This window comes from Semicossyphus pulcher, unplaced genomic scaffold, assembly GCF_022749685.1.
Source record: "Semicossyphus pulcher isolate SPU_LCO1_2020_fin unplaced genomic scaffold, fSemPul1.0.p SCAF_7, whole genome shotgun sequence".
Classification (NCBI taxonomy): domain Eukaryota; kingdom Metazoa; phylum Chordata; class Actinopteri; order Labriformes; family Labridae; genus Semicossyphus; species Semicossyphus pulcher.
Genome location: NW_027211748.1, coordinates 3,758,514 through 3,786,330, shown reverse-complemented (window position 1 = coordinate 3,786,330; position 27,817 = coordinate 3,758,514). Strand labels below are relative to the sequence as shown.

Here is a 27,817-nt window from a genome sequence, read left to right as displayed (position 1 = left end):
TCAACCCCCTCTTAATCGTAACACTGATTAAACATATGCTTACTACCATTTTAGGCCTGATTAGTAATGACTAATTTATCAAATATCCTAAAGATTTTTTATTTTTTTATTTTTTTTAAGATTACTTTTTGTAGTCTCCAATTTCTCTGTCACTGTGTGATGATTTTAATACTGAGAAAATGTATAATAATAAACAAAAAAAGTAATAATAATAATAATAATAATAATAATAATAATAGACTATTTGTCAGATGCCCGATCAGAAAAATACTGGACATCAAATTCAAAAGGATTGCTATGACACAGATTGATCTCATTACTCACTTTATTGATCCCCAAAGGGAAATTCACTTGTCTGGCATCTCATCTATTTACTGAAGAATTAAACAGTCTGATGGCTGTGGGTACCAAAGATCTTCTATATCTCTCTGTCCTGCAGCGAAGAGAGAGGAGCCATCCACCTCCGTTGTTTTTTTGGTCCATCACGGTGTTATGAAGTGGATGAGCCGTGTTGTTTAGAACGGCCTCAACCTTCTTCACATGATTGAAGTCTCCTGATATTATTACAAGTGCCTCAGGATGTTTAGTCTGTATCCTGGCAACTATTTCATGGAGAACTTCACATGGAACCAACTGCCAATAACTCTCCTTGACAGCAGCATGAGCAGGATTACACCATCTCTGGTTCACAAATAAAGCCAGCCCCCCTCCTTTTTTCTTGCCTCTAGCTTTGGCATCTCAGTCTGACCGTATGCGAGTGAAGCCGGGTAGATCCACGCTGTAGTCTGAGATGTTTTCATTCAACCAGGTTCAGCAAAGCACAGAAAACTGCACTCACGGTATACTTTCTGAGTCTTCACCAATATCTCCAGCTCATCACCTCCATGCAGTTTTTAATGACGCAGCACAATTTTATAATTTATTATAAATTTGTTATAATTATTTTGCGGACCCCCATGCTATGGTTCCCACACACGGACCCCACTATGAGAACCGCTGATCTAAATCATTTGTCTCTGTCTTGGCTACAAAGCCGAAGTACAGTCCGACGTCTGCTTTGATTCCCCCCCCCCCGCTCTTCTGCAGTAAAGCCGGCAGCAGCTGATGCTGGGAAGAAACCAGCCTCCCAGCGTTACAGCGACATCTACAGGAGCGGAGGTCGTTATGATCACAATTTGAGGGAAATATGAGGGCGACTTAAATCCATTAAATGTATCGATACGTTATCGTGAAAATAAAATATTGCGATACTTCGATGCGTAGATATTTTTGCACGGCCCTTTTCATTTGTTAAATGTGACAGAAATAGAAAAGAAAAATGTTTAAACTGAAAAAAGTCAAAAAACTGATTGTATCCATTTCAGATTCTTGTCTTCAATAAAAATAAAATTTATATTGAAACAAAATGAAACATCGTTGTTTGTAGCCAAAATCAAAGGCAAACTATTCAGACATGTTTGGCAATAGCATTCTGCAGCTGATTTGCTACTGATAACTAATGCGCTGTGTTTGTGTGTCTGTGTTTGTGTGTGTCTTTGTGTGTAGCAAACCAAGGCCAAGTATGAGATTGAGGCAGAGAAGAGAGAGCTGTCAAGGCTGCTTGAGAAGAGAACTCAAGAAGTAGAAAACCTCACTGGTAAGTTATCAGGTTTAGACTAAACTAAGACACTACTTTTCTTATCTCCAAGAGCTAAACAACTTTGTAACCATTGAACCATAATGAGGCATGCATTGAGGCATAAAAACAATGATAAAAAACAACAATGGACAGTGTTATGTCCCCGTTCTGGGGGAAACCTAGACACAACATGATGAGCGACCCCCACTCTTCCCACTCCCAAGAAATACCATGCACCATGGGTTGCATGCACCCCAAAGGGCGCTGCAGAGCAAACAGCATCTCTGTGCTCCTGTGACGTTTGCATGTATTTAAATAAGTCATTATGCGGACATTCGGGACAAATTGGGCCCCTTTCCATGTAAATGAGCCTTGTGGCAAAAAGCACCTAATTCACAAACACCAGCGCTAACAGCACCGCGCAGTTAGAGTGAAAATATTTCTGTCTGCAGAGAGCTGGTGGTAACTGTCGCGCAGTATTATAAGGGCTGTCGCACGCTGAGTTTCCAGTGATCATGACGACAACTCCACCTTTTGTGTGATCAAAAAATGTGTTGTCTGTACAAACAATCTGTTCATAATATATTGTCATCATCATTATTATAACCGGGAGATCAATCAGTCCGGGGCTGTGCGAGGTTCAACCCCGGGACATGGGCACACTTTGGAGCCATTACACAGGATGGGGATTTTTATTTGGACGAGCTGCTTTTGAAGCTCATTTTGAAAAAATGAAGCTGCGTTACAGAAAGTTAAACTATTAAAACACCTGTCGAGTCTGGAATTTACAATAAACTGTTAAAGAGCTGCCCCCTCCTCTCCCTGCTCATCATCGATCTGTGCATGGAGTTGAGATCCGTCAGTGTGGAGCTCAGTTGATGCCTGAGAGCGCAGCGCTGCACAGCAGAGAGTGGAGGTGCAGACAGCTTCTCTCCACAATCAGACACTAAACAAGAGCAAACTGCACGGATCTGCGAAACTTTATGGACATGTTTGCTAGAATATCATCAGTGCAATTTGCTTTGTGAATCGGACCCTGAGACGTAGATAGAGGGTGCAAATGATGCGCAATTTATAGAGCTATCAGCGGCTACAATTCATTCTTTGTGAATTCTCCACTAAGTTTAATAAGTGCTAACCTGCCGAAACACCTTGAAATGCCTGTTGGTGAATAAGTTCAAATAATTGTTGGATGTGTAAAAGCTATAAAAGAGGGGCGATGAGGCCCGGTGGATTTAGGTCAAGCTAAAACGTTAGAAAGTTAGGATCACTTGGCGTTATTGCAAAGTTATAGAATTTATTAAAGATTTTTGGAAGGTAGGTAGGTCTTAAAGTTTGAAAAGTTTGTAAGTTTGTTAGAAAAGTTTGTAAGTTTGTTAGAAAACTCTAAAAGCTGCTTCACACTGCTTGCCTTAGCAGTTTGTTGGTCGCTGAACTTTGTGATTTTCATTTTGTTGTGCGTGTTAACAGCTTAGAGCCTGAGCTGCTCACACGCTGCTGCAGCGCCACAAATCCAGAGAATAGGAGGCTCACCTATTTCACTGCAGGCCTAAGCAATTATCTGCCAAAAGAGATGGTAAAAAGGATTATGGAGTAAGATAAAGCTAGGAATAATTAACTGTTCACGACAGTTTCAATGCTTATATTGGTAGTAAAAGTCAGACATGGAAAAAAAAAAAATTTCTTTGACTCCAGTGCCAGCTGTCACGTTGTGCTCGGTCAGGCTGTGTTCATCTGCTGTCAGTCAGATCCCCACGAGCTTTGGCATGGTTTGATCTTAGATCTGATGCCAAATACAGAAGAGGTCCTGTGAAAGTGCTTAAAATCTGATCTCAATAACAATAACTTTATCGATATTGTTAGAAAGTTTATGCAATATGGCGGCTGTTTTTCATGTCAAGGCATTTCATTTCTAGAGACAATGTAAGACACAGCAAAAGCTCCGGGGGCTTTACAATGTGCACAGCATACGACTCGTTCAGTCGTTAGACCTTTGATTCAGATTCAGAGTTCCACTTTAAGTGAGATGTTTAATATGATTCATGTTCCTGAATGTTCTGTGCCTTTACAGAGGATGTGAAGCGTCTGAATGAGAAGCTGACAGAAACCAGCAAAGTCAAATTGGAGCTGCAGTTAAAGCTGGATGGTATACAGTCGTCTGAGGCTTCTGTGCAGGTAAACACAAGAGGCACGTACTATTAAGTTTGTCATTATGAAGTTATTGTCAGGTATAACAGTGCCAATATTTAAAATGTATTTAAAATGTATTTAAGTGTTTGTTTTTTACGGTATCTTCCAACAACAGCGACTTTTTGCCTCGTACTTGGTGTACTTTTAAGATATAAAAGTAAGCCTACTCACTGCTTTAAATTAGGCCTGGGCGATATGGCGATATATCTCGTCAGAACGAAATGAAAATGTGTGTCGTAAGTGTTTTTCTATTTCGTCTCTATCGTGATGTCGCAAAACCTGCTTTACGGCAATTGAGCTTGACGGCTGGGTGCACGCCACCTGCGTGTCTGCTGCGGCTTCAGCTGGGCTGATCCTGCCAGCCTGTCTTTCTATGAGTTTTACCTTCATAAAGGCCATAAACAATTTCAATATGTTTGCTTTCTAAAAGTCATTTACATTTATTATATACAGGAAAGAATGCAGAGGCGTCTGCTCAGCTGTAAAAAATAATTAATAAACGTGTATAAAATATATACATTCATCACTTCACTTTACCTGGCTGTTTGCCATATCCAGGGGGACTTTCTAGTCTTTGTTTGAAAGCTTTCCGTGGGTTGGTCTTAACAGAAAACAAACGTATCTACATTAGAAACGGACCTTAATTAACACAGTAAATACAAGCGAATGAGCCGAGACAGAGAGAAAGACAGCAAGGGTGGGAGAGAGAGAGATGGTGCAGGAGTTACGTCCGTAATGTTATTAATTCATTTTTTGGCAGCTGGAAGAATAAAGCTAAAACTTCTATACATGCCATGAGATGTAAATGCATTCATGGCTAAAAAAAATTGCCCAGGGAAATGCAAGATGATAACCACCATCATTTGACTGCAATTGTTAGGAAACCAGATAACAAAAAACAAGATGACTCCAGTGGAACTCTTTATTGTGACTAAATTGGTTGAGAGAGAGCGAGATACTTTATTAATCCCCGAGGGGAAATTATATATTTTTTCGCTCTGTTAGTACAAACATGCTACACACACAAAGGCCCGAATTACATACAAGCACTAACAGGAACCAGTGGACATGCATTAAAGGAGAGGGGGCTGCACATGGAGCCGAGCAGTCGGGGATTCTTGCTCAAGGGCACCTCAACAGTGCCCAGGAAAGGAACAGGCACCTCTCCAGCTACCAGCCCCAATTCCATGCTTGGTCCATAGCGGGACTTGAACGGGCCACCCTCTGGTTCCCAAGCCAAGTCCCTACAGACTGAGCTACCGTCTACCCCCCAAAAAAAACCCTACATATTGTCATGAAATACAAAGGCCGTCAAATTCCATTCTCTCCAATGTTTGCATTTATGAATACTTATTTCTGGATAATCTTTTAGTGTGCCTGCTATTTATAGAACTTTTTTTGGGAGTTGCAGTAGTAAAAAGCCCTGAATCTGAATTTAGGTCACACCAAATTGCTAATTTTCTTTTTGTGGTCCTGTATTTGGAAGCACCGAGAGAAGCGTATGGAGCAGGAGAAAGAGTTGCTGGAGAAGAAAATGGAGTGGTTAACTGCAGAACTGAAGACCAAAACTGAGGAACTGTTGAACAGCAATCGAGAGAAAGGCAAAGAGATCCTGGAGCTAAAGGGAAATCTGAAGATCAGCAAGGAGCAGGTAACACACAAACAATATGCACCAGTAATAATATATAGGCTGAGCAGATTGTGAATATGACACAAAGTAATTGTGCCATTATGTGGGTTCTCATTTTAGCCTTCATTACTAGTCCTTCTGCTCTGTTGTCATATTAAAAACAAAGAGGTCATGAGGAATGTCATCCTTACCTAATTGCTAATATCTATTGAACAACATTTCTCTTTAAAAGGTTTCAAGACTTGAAAGTCAGCTGACTTCGCTGAAGGAAACCAGCGAAAACCAGAATAAAAGAGCAGCAGACCTCAACAACAAACTGAAACAGGTAATATAAACACACATATGCTTGCTTTATGACATCTGTTTGTTAGAGCTGAGGGTTCTCCCACCACTGTGAAGACCCTCAAAGCTCAAACTCTTGACTGTTCATACGCCCAAGTTAAAAATGAAGTATGATCTTACAGTAGTCAGTCTTCGGACACCTAAATCCAAGTGTCAGTGTCCTGCACGGGTCCAGTTTTGCAAACCCACAACCGCAAAGTTTGTTAACGGAACCAACCTGTTACCCACATGTATCTCTTATACAAGTCCCGACCCGACCCGTCCCGTTAAAATCAGACCAGCGACCCGCCCTGTGATTCATTTAAACACACAAGGCTACAGTCACTCACTTTCAAGTGCTTTATTTTTACTTGCACACCTGGTACACGTAGAAACATTGAACAAATCATAGGCTAATTAATCAACGGAAGCCTATTTGGTAGAAACAGTCAACAACTATATGTTGCTACTGACTGTGCTGATATTTAATTGCCCTGGAGGTCGCTGTGCAAAAACAGAATATCTTCCACAGTTGCTGGTTGAAGCTGGGTTCTCCGTTCCTGAATCACAAATCCAGCCGAGGAAAAGTCTCTTTCACTCGCTGCGCTTGATGCCGGGATGGCGAGCAAATTCCGCGTGATCAGTGCCAAGTTTGGAAACATTTTAGCATACAAATGTCACCGCTAACTGGGTTATGGCCTCCTTCTCTTCACGTTTTGACGGATTGAGAGTTCTGTTCTTGGAAAAGTAAATGTCAATTGGCGCAGCACCTGTGCTCCTGCAGCTGTCGATGTGTGTCCTTAGCGACAATGTACTTAGCTTGCGGCTATCAAAAGCTAACACTTTTTTGCACTTTTTGCAAGCGGCAAAGCCACTGACGACGTCTGTGTTGCTAGCCTACGCTGCTGTCGTGACGTCCCATTATTTGACCGGATGTGTGGGTTAAACTTTCACAATTAAACAAATCCTTCCGGCTGCTTAAGTACCCGTGGGCACTTTTTCCTTTCAGTTAAGATTTATTTATCAATAGCACAAAGATCCAAAGATCAGCATATATTTAACTTGCTGTAATATGTGCATATCTTTCCAGGCTAAAGATGAGCGAAGTGCCATGGAGGAAAAATACCGCAATGAGCTAAACGCTCACGTCAAGTTATCGTCACTTTACAAGGTAAGAGTCAGACACCTGGGACATTTTTTATGAGGCATACACCTGCATTGTCTTGACATGTTATTCTCTGTTTGTGGTCAGTATGTAATGGCTTTATTTTTCCCAAAGGGGTCAGCAACAGAAATGGAGACAAAGAATCAAGAACTGAGCAGAGCAGTGGAGGAGCTCAGCAAGCTGGTTAAAGACACAGGGGAAGGTATCACTCTACTCGTCTTCCACACATGCCAAATGTTTATCCTATTTTTAAATACCATGGGTAACTGCTCCCTGCTATGTTGTCCTGGAAGCTTTTTAGTGACACAGAATCCCCATTGTTCACACTCATTAGAGTTCGGCCTATTGAGAATTTCATTGTCCTTCACCGATGGCCGATAGTCATGATCTTGATGATCCATCATCATCTTGATGGTCTGATGTTAAAACAACTGAAGCAATCCCACTGCCCAGCAGTAAATGAAAATTAAGAGAGACGCTGTGTAAATTTAAACAGGAGGCACAGCAGGGTCACTTAATTATTTAAATCTCCAGACATGTCATCAGGACCGGACAGGATCTTATGTTAAAGTTCTGTGTGCTTGCGAACAAAGAAAGGTCAGCTGTAGATGTAGATGTTCAGATATTTTTGCTGCTGGTCTGATGAACCTGACCTGAGATTCTCTTCAGTCCTGACTTCATAGATGAGATGTGTTCGGTGCATTCTGTCGATAGATAGATAGTCAAGTCTCACATATCAAATAAACCTTTATTCATTGCAATATGTAAACTGTTTAACGTGGCCGTGGTATCACTTCTGTTAATTATTTTTATCATTTAATCTTCCTTAGAAATTGTCTTTATGTACAGATCAGTGTTATTGGGTCTGATTACTGCTGTTTTATTTCGGCATATTTTACTGCATAAAGATCCACCACAGAGCTGCAAGTTTATTGATTTCATTGTAGAGTAAATAATACATTAAAAAACAAGCCCATGCGCGCAAGATCACTTGATATTGTCTTTTTATGTATTATTTTCTTTTAGTATTATTATTATTATTTTTTAATAATTTATTTTTTATTTTATTATTTTCTTTCATTTGGCCACAGTGCTTTATAGTGTGCCCTGCTGTCACTGCAGGGAAAAATGATAGGCTTTGTGTGGTGTTGACATGAAAAGTGACCACAGGGTCAGTGTCTGTTCCCATGCCCTTATAAATGTATAATCAGAAATAACACATTATGACGGAATTTTTTAGTCTAACACAACCTCTGAATCAGTTATAATATCCCAGCATTGCAGGGCATCTCACATGGCAGCAGAGCAAGTTGTAAAGTTACCTCCTCCTCAGTCTGATTCAAAGTTGAATAGCTGACTTCACTGACCAAGCAGGCTTTAGTTACGCTGTTCTCACGCTCACTGGCATCATGCTGCCCTTTATTTCTGTTACCCGTCACCGCTTCCATCACAGTTGCTAATTTGGGAGACATTGCCAAACCCTAAAACTGATCACCTGTGGAACCTGACAAAAATGTACTGCCACCACCAAAATCCTATATGTATATATCTGTCCTATATGTTCATATGTGTACATTTCCAACTTTTAAGTATTAATGATGACCTGTGTGAGTGATGTCACTTTCTTTGCAGCCAACAAGGGTCTGGAGAAAAAGGTGTCGGAGGGAGAAGAACTCAAAACACGGCTTGAGGCAGAGCTGAAAGAAAAGATCAAGAAAATGGAGAAAGAACTGGAAAACGCCACAATGAAGGCTGCAGGCAAACAGTGCTGTAAGAACGCACCCAAATACACACACACATTTTCACTAAATTCATTATTTACTAAATACCTTTGTGATAGTGAGAAACATTACTAATTACAAAAAGTGGGGGGGGTGTCTGTCCCACTCCATTCTTCAGTCACAGTATACCCTCAGGTTTGCATCTGTTGTCCAAGGAGATTCATCTTGCAGCAGGATAATGACCCCGCTCAAAGCTTTCACGAATTACTTGTAGAAGAATACCATGTAGCCGTGAACGTCTTGTACTTTCCTCTACGCTCACCTGACCTCATCCCCATTACATTTATATGGGGCCACTTGAAAACTGTGACACATGAGGAAGAAGAATTTCAAATGTTGCTGGGGTATCATGGCTTGTCATGTTTTGCTTGAACTTGTGGAGTCATTGCCAGCCCAATAACATTTTTTTTAATGGGGGACAAACTAAATATGTTTTTGTTAAATCAGGTACATTTCTTTTCAAATATCGCGTTGTTTGGCTGATCTTATTATTTGGAACGAAAAAAAGCTTACAAAACTAAACAAATGCAATATAGAGCATAAGTAGGCTTAAGTATATCTTGAGTAGCGGTCTCTGACTTTTTGACCCCACTGTATGTGCATTTGGAATGTCTGGTATGTCCCAACCACCTTTGTTTATGTGCATGTTTGGCTCCAGGTGTCCCCCCTCTGACGGAGGTGCAGTTGGACTCTATGTGTCCGTCAGCAGCTGCCATCGCTGCAATTGTCAAACCTGGCATGAAGTTCTTTGATGTAAGTTAAAAGGGACAAACCAGGGCTTGGAGACACAGTGGATCTTAGGCCATTTTTGTATCAGTATATGACATGATATTGTATGTATTAATCACTCCTTTCAAACTCTTCACATATGAAAAACAAATCCATAAATCCTATATCACGATAAAGGTGGTACACATGGTGAAACCTATTTTTGGATAATCCTGTGTAAATTAAATACTTAATAAAGTATTTTCTTATTTTATTGAGTCATGCAGGGCTTTCCACTAACTGAAACAACCGTCCCTGTATGTTGTTTATTTTTAAATCAGCAAATAGCGAAGCTGCCCGTTTTATTACTCTGTATGCTACAAATGTCAATTAGATGGTAATCTGCAAGAGAAATAAAGAAGAGGAAAATAATGATAATGTAACGTGATAATATTCATCCTCTTATGATTCTGACCCGGACAGACGTGATCCCTCTAACACTCTCCACAGTAAAAACAACAAAAAGTTTAGCAAAAATGACAAACAGTAGGCCACAGCACTGCCTACTATTTGTATTGCATCTTAGAGAATTCTCTGCTTTAAAAGTAAAATGTAGGCTGTATAAAGGTAATTCATTGATTTGTTCATTCATTAAGCCCATAAACGTCTGCGTGGCGTACTGGGAGAATGTTTTAATACTTACTGTGCACTTTGCTGCCACTGGTGTTTTCCGGTGTTTTCAGAAGCAACACGCTGCTCTCTGCTCTCTGCTCTCTGCTCTCTGCTCTCAGCTGAGCGCCCCCGCCTCTCCACACTCACACACTCCGCACATGCAGGGGTGGGGTTTACACAGACAGACAGGCTCATGCTCTAATGCTCGTATTGATTTAAAGCGGAGGTGAGTGCTTCTAAAATGAACAGGAAAAGCAATGCAACTTGTTAAAACTACTTCAACAATAGAAAAAAGAAGCCAGCTGTATTTAAGTCACTGCTGTTTTGCCAGCATTGTCAAAATGTTGTTAAAATTGCCATAAAGCAGTGGTTTTGCAACATCACAATAGAGACGATATAGAAAAACCCATACAATTGACATTTTCATATTGTTTTGACGATATATATCGCCCAGCCCTACTCGGCACTTTGTCTCACTCTGCACAGCGGCCCTGTATACCTACGCATGCAGCGCACTGTAATGGATTAGCTGTTTGTTGTCTCTTCGGTGAGCCGCTGACCCAAACAAAACACAATACAATATTATGAAAACGACGGAGTGCCGTTCACCATTGGGACTAGAGGACATTGTTTTCCTCCGCATGCCATGATGTGTATTATACCGTTGAGTGTTAGATAGCGGTAGCTAGCGCCGTTAAATGTAAACATCAACACTCCAGGCACAACACTGAGACAGCTCCATGTTTGCACCGATCATTTTTCTGAAGAGGATTATGCAAAACCAACGCTGAATAATCCAGCAAGAGTCTTCCTAAAGAGCGATACTGTACCTAACCATCAGGAAAGCTAGCACTTGCTAAATATATTAATGAACTCACCAAACAGGTGTTTTCCCCTGTCTCTCTGTCGGCCAGTCTCAGCTGTAAAAGTGTTCTCTGGTTCATTACAGTATCCTCTAGTCTCCACCGTGAAGAGCAAGCAAGAGTCCAGCTGGATCATTCTGCATAATCCTCTTGGAAAAAAAAAAATCAGTTGTTTCCATATTATTGTATTTTCTTTTATTTGTTGTCTTTTCTACAAGCTGCCGACAGAAAACAGCTGATCCAATACCGTGCGCTGCATGCGTAGGTATACAGGGCCGTGCAGAGTAAGACATAGTGCCGAGGGAAAGTGCTGTCTGACGTCAATGTGAAGCGGTGATAAAAATATAAAATACAGAGTACACTTTAACTGTAACGTTTGTTTATATGTAGAACTCTTTTAGGTGGCTGAAGTGCGTGGTACTCCTGACCACGTCTGCAGCGGTGCTTAGCTTAGCTTCTGTGTAGGAACTCTGGCCGGCTCCTTCTAACAGGGGCCGTGCTGACTGTTATCTACTGTACGTAGTACACTTACTATTGATAAGTACCTCATACAACCCCACTTCAAACAAACCAAAATATCCCTTTAACTTTTTACCTGTTTACCTGGGCTTATTAAAAGTCTTATTTTTTACCACACATTGCATTTTATTGTCAACTCATTCTCCAACTACAGATAACAGTAATTTAAACCTACTTTAAGTGGTTTTGCCGGGTATGAAATTCATACTGATGCCATTTTACGCCTAACAAAAGCAAACAAGACCATCCGCATGAAGCTCTATCAGTGTCTATTTCTGTAAAGCTAATCTTAAAGCCTGTAGTATTAGCCTGCAGTATTACTGAATTATTTCCAGCAAGCAGACCAGGAGAGCCTGTGTTTAAATGTTCCCAAGAAAAGTTAAAAGGCAACAGGATCAGAAAAGAGATAATGGAGGAGAATGTTGGGTTTGGCACCATGCTGTATCTTGCTCTAGGCTTATTATTATGAGGACAGGACATTACTGAGGCATGTTAGAAACTAAATGTGTTAGTTTAAGGTTTACATGTAACCTAGGCAGAGTTAACTTTGTTTTACTATTGTCATACACTGTAGTTATTAATCTTACATAGCCACAAATGTTTTACCTCACTGCAGCGCATCCCGCCCTCAGCTGCTTTCAAGAGAAGAGGAATAGCATTAAAGATGATAATGCACCTTATCCAGATCACACACAAGGCTTTCTTTATTCTTGCAAACTCTACTAACTCTCTCCACAGGGGCATCAAAAATCATCACAAAAAAGAATTATTGAGTTAATTATGATAAAATGTAACCTATAGAATCATGATGCATCTTGGCTGATGAGCTGGTTCACTGCTAACTGGTTTTTCTTTTTTATAATGAAATAATGTTTTTACTTAATTTTACAAACAAATGTTGGACAGTAAAGCTTTAGTAAGAAAAACAGAAAAAAACACTGCTAATAAGATAATTGCACCAAGAATAACCTAAAGAACTAACTGTAAAAAGTTGCTGTGATAAAGAAATAAAGGCTTTATGCGATTGTTCTTTGGGGCCAAAAAGGATTATCAAATAAAGGGCAGAATTTGTCTTACTGCAGCCTGTGTATGTATTTGTATCAAAAGTAAAGAATCTGCAGTTTGCCTGATGCACACAATGCACATTTCTTCTTTCTCCTCTCTCCTGCTGTTTAGCTGTATAATGCGTATGCAGAGTGTCAGATGCAGCTTCAGCTTGAGAAGCAGGAGGCCAGGAGAGTGAGCAACGTGCTGGATGAGATCGTGCAGGAGGTTGAGTCCAAGGCTCCGGTCCTCAAGCGTCAGCGGGAGGAGTACGAAAGCATGCAGAGATCCATGGCCTCCCTGTGTAACAAACTGGAGCAGGCTCGAACTGTCAGTGTACATTCTAATGCATTATCAAGTACATTTATGTTTGTTATGAATCCAGATAACATCTTCTGTTATTTTAACACGCATTTTGTTTACTTTTGTCATCAGGAGATCTACAGTTTGCAGAAAGACAAAGAGGAGGCCAAGCACTGCTGTGATGCCATGGAGAGAGACAGACTTAGAGCAGAGAGACAGCTAGAGGACACATCCACACAGGTGCATATACACACAGACACACACCCTGTATCATACCTGGATACCTTCAAATAACAGTATTATATTTCTTTTAATGTTATTTTTAAACCTAATGCATTTTACTCCCATAAATTCACTTCTCAGTTATTTCATGTTTCTGTCTTAGTTTCCAAGTATCTCCAGCTGGAAATGTTTTGTTCTAAGAACGTTCTGAGAATGTTATGTGCGATGTTCTGGTAATGTTTTGAGCGGGAAGTTTTTATTTGGTTCCCAGAATGTTCCTTTTAATAGCAGGAGAACGTTCTCTGAAAACATCTTCAGAACGTTGCAGTGAGAATGTTCAAATCACATTTCAGGATCGTTTTCTAAATCACGTTCTGATATTTCAGGCCGAACGAACATCCTGATAAGATCCTCAGGATGTTGCAGTGAGCATGTTCTACCTTTGTTTTTATGTAACATTGAGCAAATGTGTTTTAAAAGGCGTTCTGACATCACAGGCCTCAACAACATCCTGAAAAGATCTTCAGCATGTTGCAGTTAAAACGTTTTGTTAGTTTAAGTTTTAACGTTACAAGAACTTTATTTGAAATGATAATCATCCTTAAAACGTTCTCTGAATATTATATTAAAACGTTTTCTTTCAAACATTATTACAACTTGTAGGTAATGTTAGCCGATGCTGCGCCACATGCCTGATTTTCTTATATTTATTGCTCAAAAAAAGGAACAATTAAACTTTAATTTTATAATACCAAATTGGTAAGACCAAAATAACATAGTGCATGGTTGTGTTTTTACAATGTAAGACAGGAGACACGCAGAGAGCCTCACCTTACTTGGCAGAATTTAACTTTATGGTAGACAAAGTTTACCAAAGACACACACACCCCCACCACACATAAATGGACACAAACACCCAATTACATCTTCACTGCTCTAATTTCTGTACTGTAACTCATATATAGAAGTCTACAGCATCTAGGAGGCATAATATGTTGTATTTTTATTTAGGTTGAAGACTTGTGCATGTGCATGTGTGCCTTTGTGAGTGGTTGGGTGGGTGTGACTCTGTATGTGTGAGTAAGAGAGAGAGAAAGGGAGAGAGACAAGGAGAGGAAAATTCTGACCTGCAGAAGTCTTTGTGTATTTTTATGAGCTTGAGTAATACACACACGCACATGCACACACATACAAATTAGTTTCACCTTACACACACATACCACTCTTTCATCCATATCAACACAAAGAGACAATTTGAGTTCCTTCAGGAGCCTGAACACATAGTGGAAAACAGCATGTATTTGCCCCATAGGGACAAAAAAATGTAAAAGGTAAAAATGAAATATCTGAAGCCTTGGCTCTAGATTGGAAGCCTATAACACCAGAATGCATGATTTTATGCTGTAAAGGCAATAGGATTAAAACTTGATGTTATAAAGGAAGTAGATGGGGACATTTTAGTCCTTCAGGTGATGAGTGTCACTTTTTAGATTACACAGAGTAATGTAGGCATATTAAAACAAATGAAGTTGAAATTCCAAAGTGTTTATAAAAATGCACGCCTTTGCCAAATGTCATGCCACAGGGATGGAAATGGAAACAAGGGGTTAAATCAATCTATGTTGATCCACATTCTCGACCCTCTTATTGTGTTTAAATAAAATGTGCAGCTGTCTGTTTAGAAGGGAACTTAAAACACTGATGAAATTCTTAGTGATATTCATTTGCTTTATCTCATTAAGTTACTAAACAAAAATGTGAACAGGGTATTGTTTACATTGTTAAATCTGGTGATTACATTACTAAAATGACAGAATGATAGGTGAACCCTGTAGATTGATGCAAATGCTTGCAGTCATTAATTTTTCTCTGTGTTTTTTCCAAGGTGTGTGCTCTATTGGTGGAGTTGGAGGAAGCCAGAGGTAATCATGTGACCAAGGACGATGACAGCTCAGTCAACATTTCCAGCACCTCTGAGGTTATGAGTACATGCCAGCTTTCCTTCCGTAGTGTGAATGAACTACAGAGGCAGAACCAAAGCCTGCTCGGAAGGCTGAGGGACTTAGAGGAGGAGAAGGACAGACAGCAAAGCAAAGTAACATCAGAGCGGTAATATTACTTTTATTGTTTCTTTTTTTCTGCTCATGTAAGAACTGACTCTGCTAGCGGCAGCCGTTTTTCCCCATCGGCTGTAGTCTGGTGACGATCTATGCATCTGGGAGCGATGGCAAACTTCTCTGTATTTCAAGTGTAGCCAGCAATTAGCAATAAAGGACTTATTTTTCCGTGTGCTGCATTGTTGACTTGAGAAGCGACCGTGTGTTCAGATGAACAGCTAAGCAACATCTGCCGTCATTTCTTGGTTCATGGTTTCTTGGAGGAATGCCCATTTGTAAGTTACACAGAGGCTACACTTCAGCGGTATGAACCCGAAAAAGAAACCCATTTTCTTGGTATTTATTTGCTTAAAGGGTCTGAAGTTTGCCAAATAACAACATCATGATGCAGATTTGTAAGAAGTCAAAATGAAGCTTTGTCAGGTTTGTCCTCGAGAGAAGCAAGGAACTACTTTCAACATATGTCTTTGTTAAATGGAGGGCAGAGCGATCATTGCTGATGCATTCATCAGAAAGTCAGGGAAATCTAAACACTGATCGGATTTCGTGTCACAGCGTCAAGCAGATTTGTCGCTCAAGTTGAAATTTTTGTAGAACGGATTGTTAGCTGCACTCGCATGCAGATGTCTGTTTATAGAGATAAATAAATCAGATTACCTCCGATGGGAGCTGGGATGTCTTTATGGTGGATTGTGTTCATTTGCTTTTGCTCTCCACTGTTGATGCATGATTGTTCAGTACTACTCGGACTACAAATGTACTACAAATGGAAACCAGAACACTTCTCATACCAAAGTCTAGTCCTGCGTGTACAGATTCTACATTTCTATGTAGAATCAGTAAATGGAGATTATGAACTATGTCCTTAGAGTTGTCAGTGTCTAAGGATGTCTAAATGTAATAAAAGTACTTCAGGAAATTCAACCATTTCACATTATACTGAAAGTTATAATGCGTGCCTCAAACGTGTGGCCATTATTTAATTAGATGAATAATATATTAATATGAAATTAATGCAGCTGTGAAAGTAGAGCATAAGTGGTGTGCATGCGCCACTGGGATCAGCTCTACAAAATCCAGAAAGGGCTCTGTGGGGGCCACACCATCACTTCAGGACTTCTTGTTCTTCTTTACGCTGAAGATAGTTCTTAATGACATTGGCTGTATGTTCGGGGTCGTTCTCCTGCTGCAGAATACATTTGGGGCCAATCATATGCCTCCCTGATGGTATTGCATGATGGATAAGTATCTGCTGGTATCTCTCAGCATTGAGGACACCATTAATCCTGACCAAATCTCCGACTCCATTTGCAGAAATGCAGCCCCAAACTTGCAAGGAACCTCCACCGTGCTTCACTGTTGCCTGCAGACACTCATTATTGTAGCGCTCTCCAGCACTTCAGGAACAAACTGCCTTCTGCTACAGCCAAATATTTCACATTCTGACTCATCAGTCCAGAGCACCTGCTGCCACTTTACGACTACAGACTACAGTGGGCTATAGGATAAACATTCCCATGTTACACAAATGTAGTGAAAGCTTGGGGTGCACAGCGCTGTGCTGGGTAAAAATCTGGACAATGGAAAAAATGCAACTCTTTGTTGTTCCCATGTATATTGATGCCCCCAACTTAAGATATTCCTAGTCGACTTGTCGCAGCTTTTTTGATATTGATTTAATTATCTTAGTATATATTTTTTGCATCAGTGTATGGTTTGAGTTCCAGGGCTCAGTGAGAATGACGGCTTCACTGAGCTACATTACAGAGAAATACAGTGGTTGGCAAATGGACTGCAATTATAGACTGCACTTGTTGGGCTTTTCTAGTCTTTCAACCATGCAAACTGCCTGCACTTCATGTCGGATTCACCCTTTCACACACACACACACACACACACACACACACACACAAACATTCATACACTCATGTCAGAGGCTGCTATGCAAAGTGCTAGGCTGCCCATCAGGAACTAACCTAATCACATTCACACACCCGTGGCCTTAGGGAGCAATTTGGCCAGCCCAAGTACACCTCTACATGTGGTATACAGTAGCTTTAACTGGTCATACTTTATTTAAACAGATTTTCATCAATACATTCAAGAAAGAAACATATGCACTGAAGTACAAAGAAGTATTATTAAAATAAGTGATATCTCCCAGGCCTTTGTGCACACAATGCTGTAAAAATCAATTCAAATGTTGTCATCCAACAGTGCTATTTGAAATGCTTAATAATGATCTGATCTGTCTCTTTGGTTTCCTTTAGAGTGTCAGATTTGGAGGCCAGTGTGGATAAGCTTCAGAAGGAAGTGGGGCAGCTGAGGGAGCAAAGGAACCAGCAGAAACAGCTGGCTGACTCCAGTGCCAGACAGAGAGATATGTACAAGGCCTTGCTGACACAGAGCACTGGCTTCAATCTGCCTCCTCAAGGTGAGACAAATATTCCAATGTCTATGTGCCTTTACTAGAATCTTGCTTTAACAATGTAACGGTGTTACCAGAATGAGGTCGAGCTTTGTGTGTGTCCACAGGTTCAGATTCTTCATCCCAGCCTGCACATTCGAGGCCCTCAGTCCCAGCTACTCGCTCGACTCCTCAGAGAGCTGCAGCAGTCGAGTCAGCTCAGACTGCTCAGGCTAAAGCTGCTTTAAAACAGGTACGTGCAAGTGTATGCACCCCTGAATATGCATTTCTCATATAAAATGGGTGAAATAAAATCCTCAACACAGGAAGCAGTAACGAGTGTGTGTGTTTATCTGTGCATTTCCAGCTGAATGATGCCTTCACTTTGTATAAGAAGGAGAAGGCAGAGAATGACAGGATGTTAAATGAAACAAACGACCAACTCCAGAAGCAGCAGACAGAACTCCGCTCCAGCCTTGCCAAGCTGACCTCTCAACTAGAGTTCAGCAATAAAAGGTCAGTAAGATCCAGTACTGCTGCTGTGCATACTTTTATTATGCCTCCGCACCGACGACAGCCATGGCCACAGGCATTATGTTTTCGGGATTGTACGTCCGTCCGTCCGTCCCATTCTTGTGAACACGATATCTCAGAAACGCCTTGAGGGAATTTCTTACTTTTGGTACAGTTATCCACTTGGACTCCAGGATGAACTGGTAGTCAAAGGTCAAGGTCACTGTGACCTCACGAAACACGTTTCTGGTTATAACTCAATAACTCAATTCATACACTAATTGTGATAAAAGTTGGCACAAACGTTCCCTTGGACTCAAGAATGATCTGATTCAATTTTGGTGGTCAAAGGTCAAGGTCACTGTGATCTCAGGTCCATCTCATTCTTGTGAACACGATATCTCAGGAGTGCCTTGAAGGAATTTCTTAAAATATGGCACAATTATCCACTTGGATTCGAGGAAGAACTGAGTAGATTTTGGTAGTCAAAGGTCAAGGTCACAAAGTACGTTTGTGTGAAATTATGTTATGATTAGCGTTTGAATAGGTTTAAAATTAAGTGATGACTTTTTATAGCCAAAAGACTAAAGGTCAACTTCACTGTGACAGCATAGTGCTTCTTATTGTCACTCCAATCCAATTCTTGTTAGACCCCAAGGTACTTGTATGAATCCACCCTTTACACGTCTCACTGGATGACACAAGGACAGGGGGCCTCCTGTTCCTCTGGTGATCCACAACAAGCTCTTTGATCTGCTAATATTGAACTTAAAGAGCTTTGACACATGATGCAATTATCATCGCCTTATCAGTGCTCTCTCTCCTCCTGTAGTCTCTAAGTGAGGGCAGCATCTTTCTCACTGAAAACTATTCACTTGAGTCATACATGTTGCTATAGTATTAACTTCCATTTCGCCAAGACATACTCTTAATACCTTTTGTTTAATAACTCCAACATGTTGAGTCTAGAGAGACAGAAATGTACCTTTAACTAGACTAGTTGGCGGAGGCATACAACCGCAAGGCGGTAATTCTAGTTGGAGATCTATTTTTTGAAAAGCCTGTTTTTGTTTCATTTGTCTGTCTGTTAGGTATGAGATTCTCCAGGAGACTGTGTCGGCCTACCGCAGAGAGATCTCTGCCCTACAGGATAGAAATCAAAAAATGGCTGCAACGGCCCAGCGACACGAGCACATCATCCACACCATGAGCCAGGACCTGCGACAGGCGAGCGAAAAACTGGCACTGGAAGAGGTGAGGAAAAGAGAAGCTAAACCCTTCCACATATAGATCTGGTGGTAAGATATCAAGTCTACTGGGAGCTGACTACTGTACTTACTGCCCTGATGTCGAGCAGATTGATCAAATGTAGAAGAATTTTTACTCGTTTCTTTGTCTACACTACTTAAACATTGTTCATAAAAAGTTGAGAGGGGAAGAACAACATTGCCAGCTGTCATGGTCTGTTAGATTTGTGTGGAAGAAATGTTTAACTTGTGAAAATTCAACAACCTGCTTAACATCAGGAGACGCACACACACACACACTTGTTCCAATGATCAAATAGCAGGCTAAGAGAAAAGCTATTCTAGCAGATTATCCTTTAACACTATGGCCATTGTGCAATGTTTGTTCAGTGGCTATTTTTTGGATGCCCTACCAACAGGGTAAAGCATCAGAACAGAAATAGTGAGCCTTTAAATGAACAAACGTAGAAAGAAGTCATCGGATCCTACAGTTTTTCCATTCTCCTGCAGATGCCTCGTTTCTTAACATTCATATGACCGTCATTTTTCCAGACAAACTCTAGAGGTTGAAGCTAACGTTGTAAAGATAAGGGACACTGAGAAGGACCGACAATATTGAGTTTATAAATTCAAAATCCATTCTTGTAGACCTAGGGCGCTTAAAAAAATCCACTGAAATGTTGATATATTGTTTTTATAGCTAGTTGGAAGCGTTTTGTCAATGTTAAAACACTTGGCTGCACATTGTTACGTCTATTTATTGCCCTCCTTTGGGCATTGTTTGAGTGTGACTGCTTTTTTGTGATACATATATCTGTTGGCTAATTAATTGTGATTAATTAAAACTGAATATCATCTCAACGTTGTTTGTTTTGCAAGGTACGTGTGGAGAACTTGACTAAAGAGAGAGACATGTTGAGACAAGCGGAGAGTCGACTCAGTCGAGAGAAGGAAGGCATACTGGCTGAGCAGCGAAACCAGAACCTTCTGCTCACCAACCTTAAGACTATACAGGTACCACATCATGCAATAAGCTAAATGTGTCAGTCAGCAGTATATAGCAAGGAAGAGTCAAATGTTAATTGTATGACCTTGCTATTTTTTTAATCCACTCTAGATATTGAGGACACAAATAAGTAGTATTTGTTTCTCCATTTTTTATCATGACTCCTGTTTCATCTCATTTCCTCCTGTATGCTTTGATGTGTATGCTGTTACATTCAGAGGAACTTTTTCCCTCCCTTTTCTCAAATTGATGTAGGTGAATATGGAGCGTACAGAAACAGATACTCGCCAGCGATTGAACAGCAAGATAGAGTATCTGGAGGCAGAACTGGCTACAATGAAGACCAGGCTGGACCAGGAAGTAGCACAGAGACACACCCTGGGGCGCAACATGGATGTATGTTGAGTATATTGTTGAGTATATGTTCATTGCATGTGTGTATATACTCCTTCATCTTGTGTGACACAGCTCACGATCGTGTTTTGTAACTCGTCTTATCCCAACATTGCTTCCACCTCCTCACCAGGCTCAGCTATTAGAAGCAAAGAAACAGCTTGAGACCCAGAACACATTACAGCAGAAAACCAGGGAGTTGTTGCGTACCTCTGAACAGCAGGTTGCTGCACTGAAAGCCCAGCTGTCTTCTGCGTCTTCCTCTGAGGCTGTTATCACCTCGAGCAACACGGCTACCCCAGCTACCAGAGCCTCAGGCCTCAGAGCACCACTGAGAGGTATGTAACAGTCCTCAGTAGTGAGAGGTCAAGTCCTTATTTGTAGCATTTGCACTACTAATAGGAGCTTCATTCACTGTCAATCATCACTAAAGTCCTGAATAATAAGTCACACCTTTAAAATCCTGAGGTGTACACACTTGAATAGGAAGTGTTTGATAAGGGTGTAATGCCAATACAAGAGCTCTTTTTTAAACGGCTTCCCTCTGTCTTTTTACCCTCAGTACGCTCTCCAGTGCCAGCAGCCTCCCAGCAGCCTAGCATTTCAGAGCAGGAGCTTGTAGAAGTGAAGGGTCTCCTGCGTGCTGCCGAGGAACAAAACGGTGAACTAGCAGAGCAGCTAAAGAATGCAAATGCTACTGTAGAGCAGTACAGGGCTGTGGTACTGACTCTGGAAGACAGTCTGAAGAAAGAAAAGGAGGTAAAGTTCTTACATTTATTTTTCTTAGTTTTTGAGAGTATGCTCTGAAAATCTGATTATGCTCTGTTGTTCTACTTCATCATCTGTTACCTCTCCTACAAAGTACTTTTACAATTCATGTCCACACATGTAAAGTGACCTTTCCCAATTCTTCAGTCTCGCTCACCTCTGGAGATCCTTCTGAAGGAGTCTGATGAGGTGCAGAAGCAGCTGGAGAAGAGGATTTTAGAGCTGGAGAAAATGAAGCAGCAGGAGCAACAAGAGAGGAGAAAGGCTATCGATGTGGTTGAAAAACAGGTAAGCCTGTTGCACACATTTCTACCTTTGTAGTAGTGGGTCTTTTTTCTGTGTTACGTTGTTACATCTTTCTTTTATGAAGGTTCCTTTTTGGGAATGTTTTTTGCAGAGGGAAACGAATACAATCAGACTTAGCAATATAAATAACAGGCACAAATTCACTTAAAGCAGCTTGATTGATATTATTGTAATGACGATGAATAAAATGATCATGTGTCATGTTAGAGATACAGGTCACAGCGATGAACCAACAGAATGTTCCTCTTAATTTGTATCTCCCCTCTGCTTTACACAGCTTTATGAGAGGTTGAGCTCATTGTAAAGATGTCCAGCACACAACTGTTATGTTTTCATAAAGAAAGCTCTAAAACCCACTGCACACTTCCAGCTCGTGTCCAAACAGCAGACAGACACCCTTAAAGACTGTCGGACTGACAAGCCAGATATTTTTTCCAAAGAGGTGGTAGAGACCATAAACAGAGTCAAAAGAGACTTTTGGAATTGTACGTTTTTGACTTTCCTTCATTGCGTAGCTAGAAACATGTCTATATAATATATATTAGTGAACATATTCTAATATCAGCATAAATGCTGGATCTGTAAATATGTCTCACGCTGGCTATATGAACTTAAAAGGTGATGATATATCAATATTAGATTCACAACTTGTTTCTACTGCCAACAAACTGGTAAAAAAAATGTAATAAAAAGTTTCCATCGATCAATCAAATGTTATTTGTATAGCGCCAAATCATAACCAAAGTTATCCTCAGACGCTTTACAAAAAGAGCAGGACCAGTGTCTCGAGGAGTATGAGTATTAAGATGACTGGGAGGAGTGGATTCATTTAAGCTAACATATTCTTCCTGCCACAGCCAAGTCTCAGTTAAAGAGAGTAAATCAATATGATAATCTGATATCAGATCGTTCACTAATAGAGCTTTAGATGACAGGGATCTGATATTTAACAGACCACATTTAATTCTCATTTTCTGGCATAACTTCAGTTGTATTTTAATTCAGTTTTTTAATTTACTTTTTTATTTAAGTTTTAATTAACTGTAATAAAAGGCCTGGGTTGGGAGGCAGACACAGTCTCTATAACATTAACATTGTGGCTGGGAAACTGCTCACAGGGAAGCTCAGAGGAGCGTGTAGGACTACATTTTAACATTGAACTTACCAGAACTGTTTTTTTTTTTTTTAAAGTATTTTCTGATATTTTTATTTAATGGTTATTTCTTTAGGGACCAATATGAAGCAGGTAAACCGATGCCACACACTTGTTTCGTTATTTCAGTGGAAGTAAGATTTTGAAGAGGTGGATATTTGTCAGACTATCTGTCGGTGTGATTTTTATCTTTTTTAACTACTAATTAGATATTAGAACTGACCTCAATATGCTATTTTAATCTGGCTTTACAGATGATTTGGTGCATAGCTGTTGGTTTGCAATGATTTGATTTATTAGATAATGGGTGCCAGGAGAGAAATAATATTCATAATAATAAAGGAACTCATAAAGTAACCTCAGCCAGAATCAAACTTAACACACCCCCTAACATATGAGGGTACCCCAATTAAACAATGTATTTTAAGAGACCATTAAGTATCGCTGATGTGAGAAGTCAATTAATTGATAATGCAATTGACAGAAAATGTTTTAACAACAATAGTAATCAGCAATTCACATTTTGACTCATTAATCAAGCAAAAATGCCAACCATCCTCTGATTCCAGTCTCTCAGATATAACCATTTTCTCTGTTAAATGTCATGTTAAGTACATCTACCTGTGTTTTGGTCTTTTGCTTGGAATGAATCATGTCTATAACTCTTCTTATTTATCAGTTTGTTCTTCAGCCTGACTTCATTCAGTTGTTAAGGTGCATTAAAGAAATCTTTTTGTCATATGACTTCTTGCCGAGCTGCTTCAGTTACACTCGTCTGTCCACTTTTGCAGTGGCTGTTCAGCTTGTATCATGTTGAGACTGCAGTGTCTGTAGTTGTTTTCCCTGCCGTCTTGTCCAGGTGTGTGAGCTGCAGCGCAGTTTGAAGGCCAGCCAGGCAGAGCAGCAGGAGGCACTGGAGAGATCTGCAGCTGCTGTTACCCTGGAGCAGAAGGCCATACAGGACAGCCTGTTGCAGGTTTATTAACACCCACTCACACTCTTGTGCTGGTTTTCATCTCCAGATAGCACATTGTATTAAATCTAGAAAATGTAGTTTTACTGCAGTGTCAAATAGCGCCACAAGGTGGTGCCTACTTTTGTTTTGGTCTTGTGCTAGAGAAGGGTGGTTAGACTCAGAGAATCCACATTGCAACATCTGAGGGTCTAGTGTTCAAGTCCCTGTTCAGGCGGCAGTTGTAACATGGATGGAGAGGGCTAGTGTCATGTAGCAGTTAGCAGAATCCCGGGGTAGCTCGTTAGCTCAGAGAGCTGAATAGAGTGGGGATTTCCACTCAGCAATATTCAACAGTACTTCACATGGACCATACAAGGCCAGGTCTCCACAGCGCTACATTCACTTGTCATCTCTGAACAGTAGAACATAGACATAATGTGAACCAACTCGTTACTGATGTGAATCTTCTCTCGGTCGGAGCATGTGTACCTGGGGCTGTCTGGGTGTAACAACCCTTCTCAAGCACAAGAAAAAAACAAAACGAGGCATCACCTTGATGTACTGCAGTAATACTACACTTACTAGACTTTGTCTGTTTAAAATATATATCTTTAATTTAATTGTTCATTCAGAGCATCACACTCTTTGGCTCTGTGGCTCACACATTTTCCCCTCTGTCTTTGTCCTAGACCAAGCTAGCTGGAGAGGCACAGGCTAAATATGAGCGGGAGCTAATGCTTCATGCCGCCGATGTTGAGGCCTTGCAAGTGCTGAAGAAAAGTTACCAACAAGGAGCAGCACAGAAGAGGGAGTTAGAGGATCAACTCAACAAGACCTCCTGTCTCCTGCAGGAGAAAAGTGCAGCCTTGAGCACAGTGGAGAGACGGCTGAAGGTAGTATGACGGATCAACAAGGTTGAAGAGCAGTAAACTAGTCCTGCGATGTGAATATTGAACATGCGCACATTGCAATTGCGATTGTTAAACGATATATCGTGCAGCCCTTCTGTAATGCCATGATACCGCCCAAGCCTAAAGAGTAGTCAGTGAAAACAGAGCTTTTGATCAAGAATAGACAGACTCGTATGTGTTACCGTGGCGATTGTTTAAACACGGACATGTCCCATACCAATAATTTTGTCAGAAAATTTGATTATACTCGGATCTACGGATGTATGTGCGGATACCCCCTCTCTCTCTCTCCCTCTCCCTCTCTCTCTCACCCTCTCTCTCCCTCCCTCTCTCTCTCTCTCACCCTCTCTCTCGCTGCTCTCTATCTCACTCTCTCCCTCTCTCTCTCCCTCTCTCTCACCCTCTCTCTCTCTCACCCTCTCTCTCCCTCCCTCTCTCTCACCCTCTCTCTCCCCCCCTCTCTCTCGTTGCTCTCTCTCTCTCTCTCTCCCTCTCTCACCCCCTCTCTCTCCCTCTCTCTCTCACCCTCTCTCTCGCTGCTCTCTATCTCACTTTCTCCCTCTCTCTCCCTCTCTCTCACCCTCTCTCTCTCTCACCCTCTCTCTCACCCACTTTCTCACCCTCTCTCCCGCTGCTCTCTCTCGCTCCCTTCCTCTCTCTCTCTCTCTCTTTCCCCTTCGCTCTCTCGCCCTCACACCCTCTCTCTCTCTCCCTTCCTCTCTCTCTGGCCCTCTCACTCTCTCTCGCCCTCTCTCTCTCTCTCTCTCGCCCTCTTTCCCTCTCTCTCTCTCGCTCCCGCTCTCTCTCTCTCTCTCTCTCTCTCTCTCTCTCTCTCTCTCTCTCTCTCTCTCTCTCTGTCTCGCCCTCTCTCTCCCTCTCACCCTCTTTCCCTCTCTCTCTCTCTCGCTCCCTCTCTCTCTCACGCTCTTTCTAACACCCCCCCCCCCCTCGCTCTCTCTCAACAGGCCTTGGGTATTGGCTATTGAAAATGGCACACGTCTATTTTGGACCAACTGCAGTTGAAAAAATAAAATATAAAGTTAATCCTCGTATTCTGGTAACATCTTGATCATTCATAATTCTGTCAAGTGCCAGAGCGTACAGTTTAAGTGAAGAAGTAAATCTCTCTCTTCCATTAGATAAAGTATGTGACACTCATAATTTCCTGGGGGAAAACCCCCAGACCCCACAAACTTACAGACACCTTATGTTTCCCTACCAACAGTTCTATGTGAAAACTAATAAGCAGCATTGATTTGACTGATGTTTATTCAACAGCTAGGCTACATTACTAATGTAAACACCCAGTTTTGCGGGCAACACTAAAGGCTAAGATGGCAAAATCGCATTTGTGTTTATCAAGAATATCAAAACAGCCATTGAACTAGCTCTGCCCTGGTTGCCTTTGAAAGTTTCACCTCACCCAGGGAAAGCCTGTTCTTGGACAACTTTAATATTTCTGAATGGTCATAACAGTTCCACTCTCCCTCAGGAGGATCTGTCCAATAAGAGTCGTCGCTGTGACGAGCTGGGGAAGCAAAACGCTCTTCTGCACCAACAGATGGATGAAATATCCACCAGGAGTTGTCAGATGCAACAGCAGCAGCAGCTGCAGCTTGACCTGTCATTCAGCGAGGAAGGGAAGACATCTGAACAGATACTAGAAATACTCCGGTAATACTGCAACACCACCAGTGGCTTTACGACCTGTGAGAAGGACTTGAGATTGTTAATGAAGGAAACACAGAATTTTGTAGAAATAGAGGGAAAAAGTAAAGCCATTGATTTTCATTAGATTCTTCATTTTTGAACTTAATATCTCAGTTTGAACTTATTTGGTTTGGGTATGAAGTGTGTTTGTTTGTTTTTGTGTTTTAGGTTTGTGCGGCGGGAGAAAGACATCGCTGTGGCTCGATTTGAGGCAACAGAGGGAGAAGCTCTTCGTCACAAACAGCGAGTGGAACATCAAGACAGAGAACTGAAGGAACTACAGGAAGCTCTGGATGCTGAAAGGGATAAGATGCAGGTATGAAACAAAGTGACTCAAGGATGGAAGACTGAAAATAGATAGGAAAACACAGGGTCAGTTGACCTGTTTTGGTTTAACGAATGGTCGACAATAGCATTAACTTAAATGTACTGTTTATTGTAATTAGTCTCTGTTTGAACTTCTTCCCTGGCTCAGGCTACAGCAAAGACTCTGGCCCAGCAGGAGGAACAGCTGAAGAAGATGCAGACTATAAGTGCCCTCCAAGAAACCAACAGGATGCTGAAAATGGACAGAGATAAACTGGAACAAGAGCTGCAGCAGGCTCAGGCTAAAGTAAGTGTTGCTTATCATTGTTTGTTCTGTGTCTCCCCCACTGGTTTTAATTTCCACTTTGTTTGAGGGCTTCAGTCAGATGATCAATCCATGCTTATGAGTTTCATTAGGTCGCTGAACCTCTCTCAGGCTAAAGTTTTATTAGGAGCACTAATCTCTGGCATACAAGTTGTACTTTTTTCATGACTGTGTTGCAATGCACAACACAAATCACATCATTAAGTTTGCTGATGATACAACTGTGGTGCGTCTCATCAGTAAGAATGATGAGTCGGCATTCAGAGAGGAGGTCAAGCAGCTGACGGACTGGTGCAAAATCAACAAGCTGTCCCTGAATATTGACAAAACTTAAGAGATGGTTGTTGACTTTAGGCGAAGCTGAACATGGAGTCCTGCGTGGAGATTGTTAGGAGTACCACATTTCTGGCTGTCCCCGCAGCAGATAAACTTCCCTGGTCCCTCAAAACCGGCTCCATAGACAAAAGCTCAGCAGCACCTCCTTTCGCAGGCTGAAGAAGGTGCATTTCCCATATCCTATCCTCACTACAATTTACGGAGGGCCTGTCGAGAGCGTTCTGAACAGCTCCATAACTTCCTGGTTTGGAAATTGCACCATTTCAGACTGCAAGACCCTACAAAGGGTAGTGAGGACAGCTATAAGGATCATCAGAACCTCTCTACC

The 27,817-nt window shown here is 41.2% G+C and overlaps 1 protein-coding gene across 7 annotated transcripts in view; it reads left to right on the top strand.

Moving 5' to 3' along the window:
* tpra (translocated promoter region a, nuclear basket protein) overlaps window positions 1–27,817 on the top strand; it is a 50,576-nt gene that overhangs the window by 5,911 nt on the left and 16,848 nt on the right. For all 7 annotated transcript variants that reach the window (XM_069683949.1, XM_069683948.1, XM_069683952.1 and 4 more), the window contains exons 4-28: window positions 1,546–1,636; window positions 3,690–3,793; window positions 5,295–5,459; window positions 5,671–5,763; window positions 6,850–6,930; window positions 7,039–7,126; window positions 8,557–8,694; window positions 9,364–9,458; window positions 12,644–12,841; window positions 12,947–13,054; window positions 14,922–15,145; window positions 17,424–17,587; window positions 17,689–17,813; window positions 17,928–18,076; window positions 19,165–19,327; window positions 20,200–20,334; window positions 20,582–20,722; window positions 20,853–21,057; window positions 21,282–21,478; window positions 21,635–21,775; window positions 23,806–23,922; window positions 24,591–24,794; window positions 26,305–26,486; window positions 26,691–26,838; window positions 26,998–27,135. In XM_069683949.1, the coding sequence (XP_069540050.1) occupies window positions 1,546–1,636; window positions 3,690–3,793; window positions 5,295–5,459; window positions 5,671–5,763; window positions 6,850–6,930; window positions 7,039–7,126; window positions 8,557–8,694; window positions 9,364–9,458; window positions 12,644–12,841; window positions 12,947–13,054; window positions 14,922–15,145; window positions 17,424–17,587; window positions 17,689–17,813; window positions 17,928–18,076; window positions 19,165–19,327; window positions 20,200–20,334; window positions 20,582–20,722; window positions 20,853–21,057; window positions 21,282–21,478; window positions 21,635–21,775; window positions 23,806–23,922; window positions 24,591–24,794; window positions 26,305–26,486; window positions 26,691–26,838; window positions 26,998–27,135 (3,594 nt within the window). The remainder of the gene's footprint in view (window positions 1–1,545; window positions 1,637–3,689; window positions 3,794–5,294; window positions 5,460–5,670; window positions 5,764–6,849; window positions 6,931–7,038; window positions 7,127–8,556; window positions 8,695–9,363; window positions 9,459–12,643; window positions 12,842–12,946; window positions 13,055–14,921; window positions 15,146–17,423; window positions 17,588–17,688; window positions 17,814–17,927; window positions 18,077–19,164; window positions 19,328–20,199; window positions 20,335–20,581; window positions 20,723–20,852; window positions 21,058–21,281; window positions 21,479–21,634; window positions 21,776–23,805; window positions 23,923–24,590; window positions 24,795–26,304; window positions 26,487–26,690; window positions 26,839–26,997; window positions 27,136–27,817) is intronic.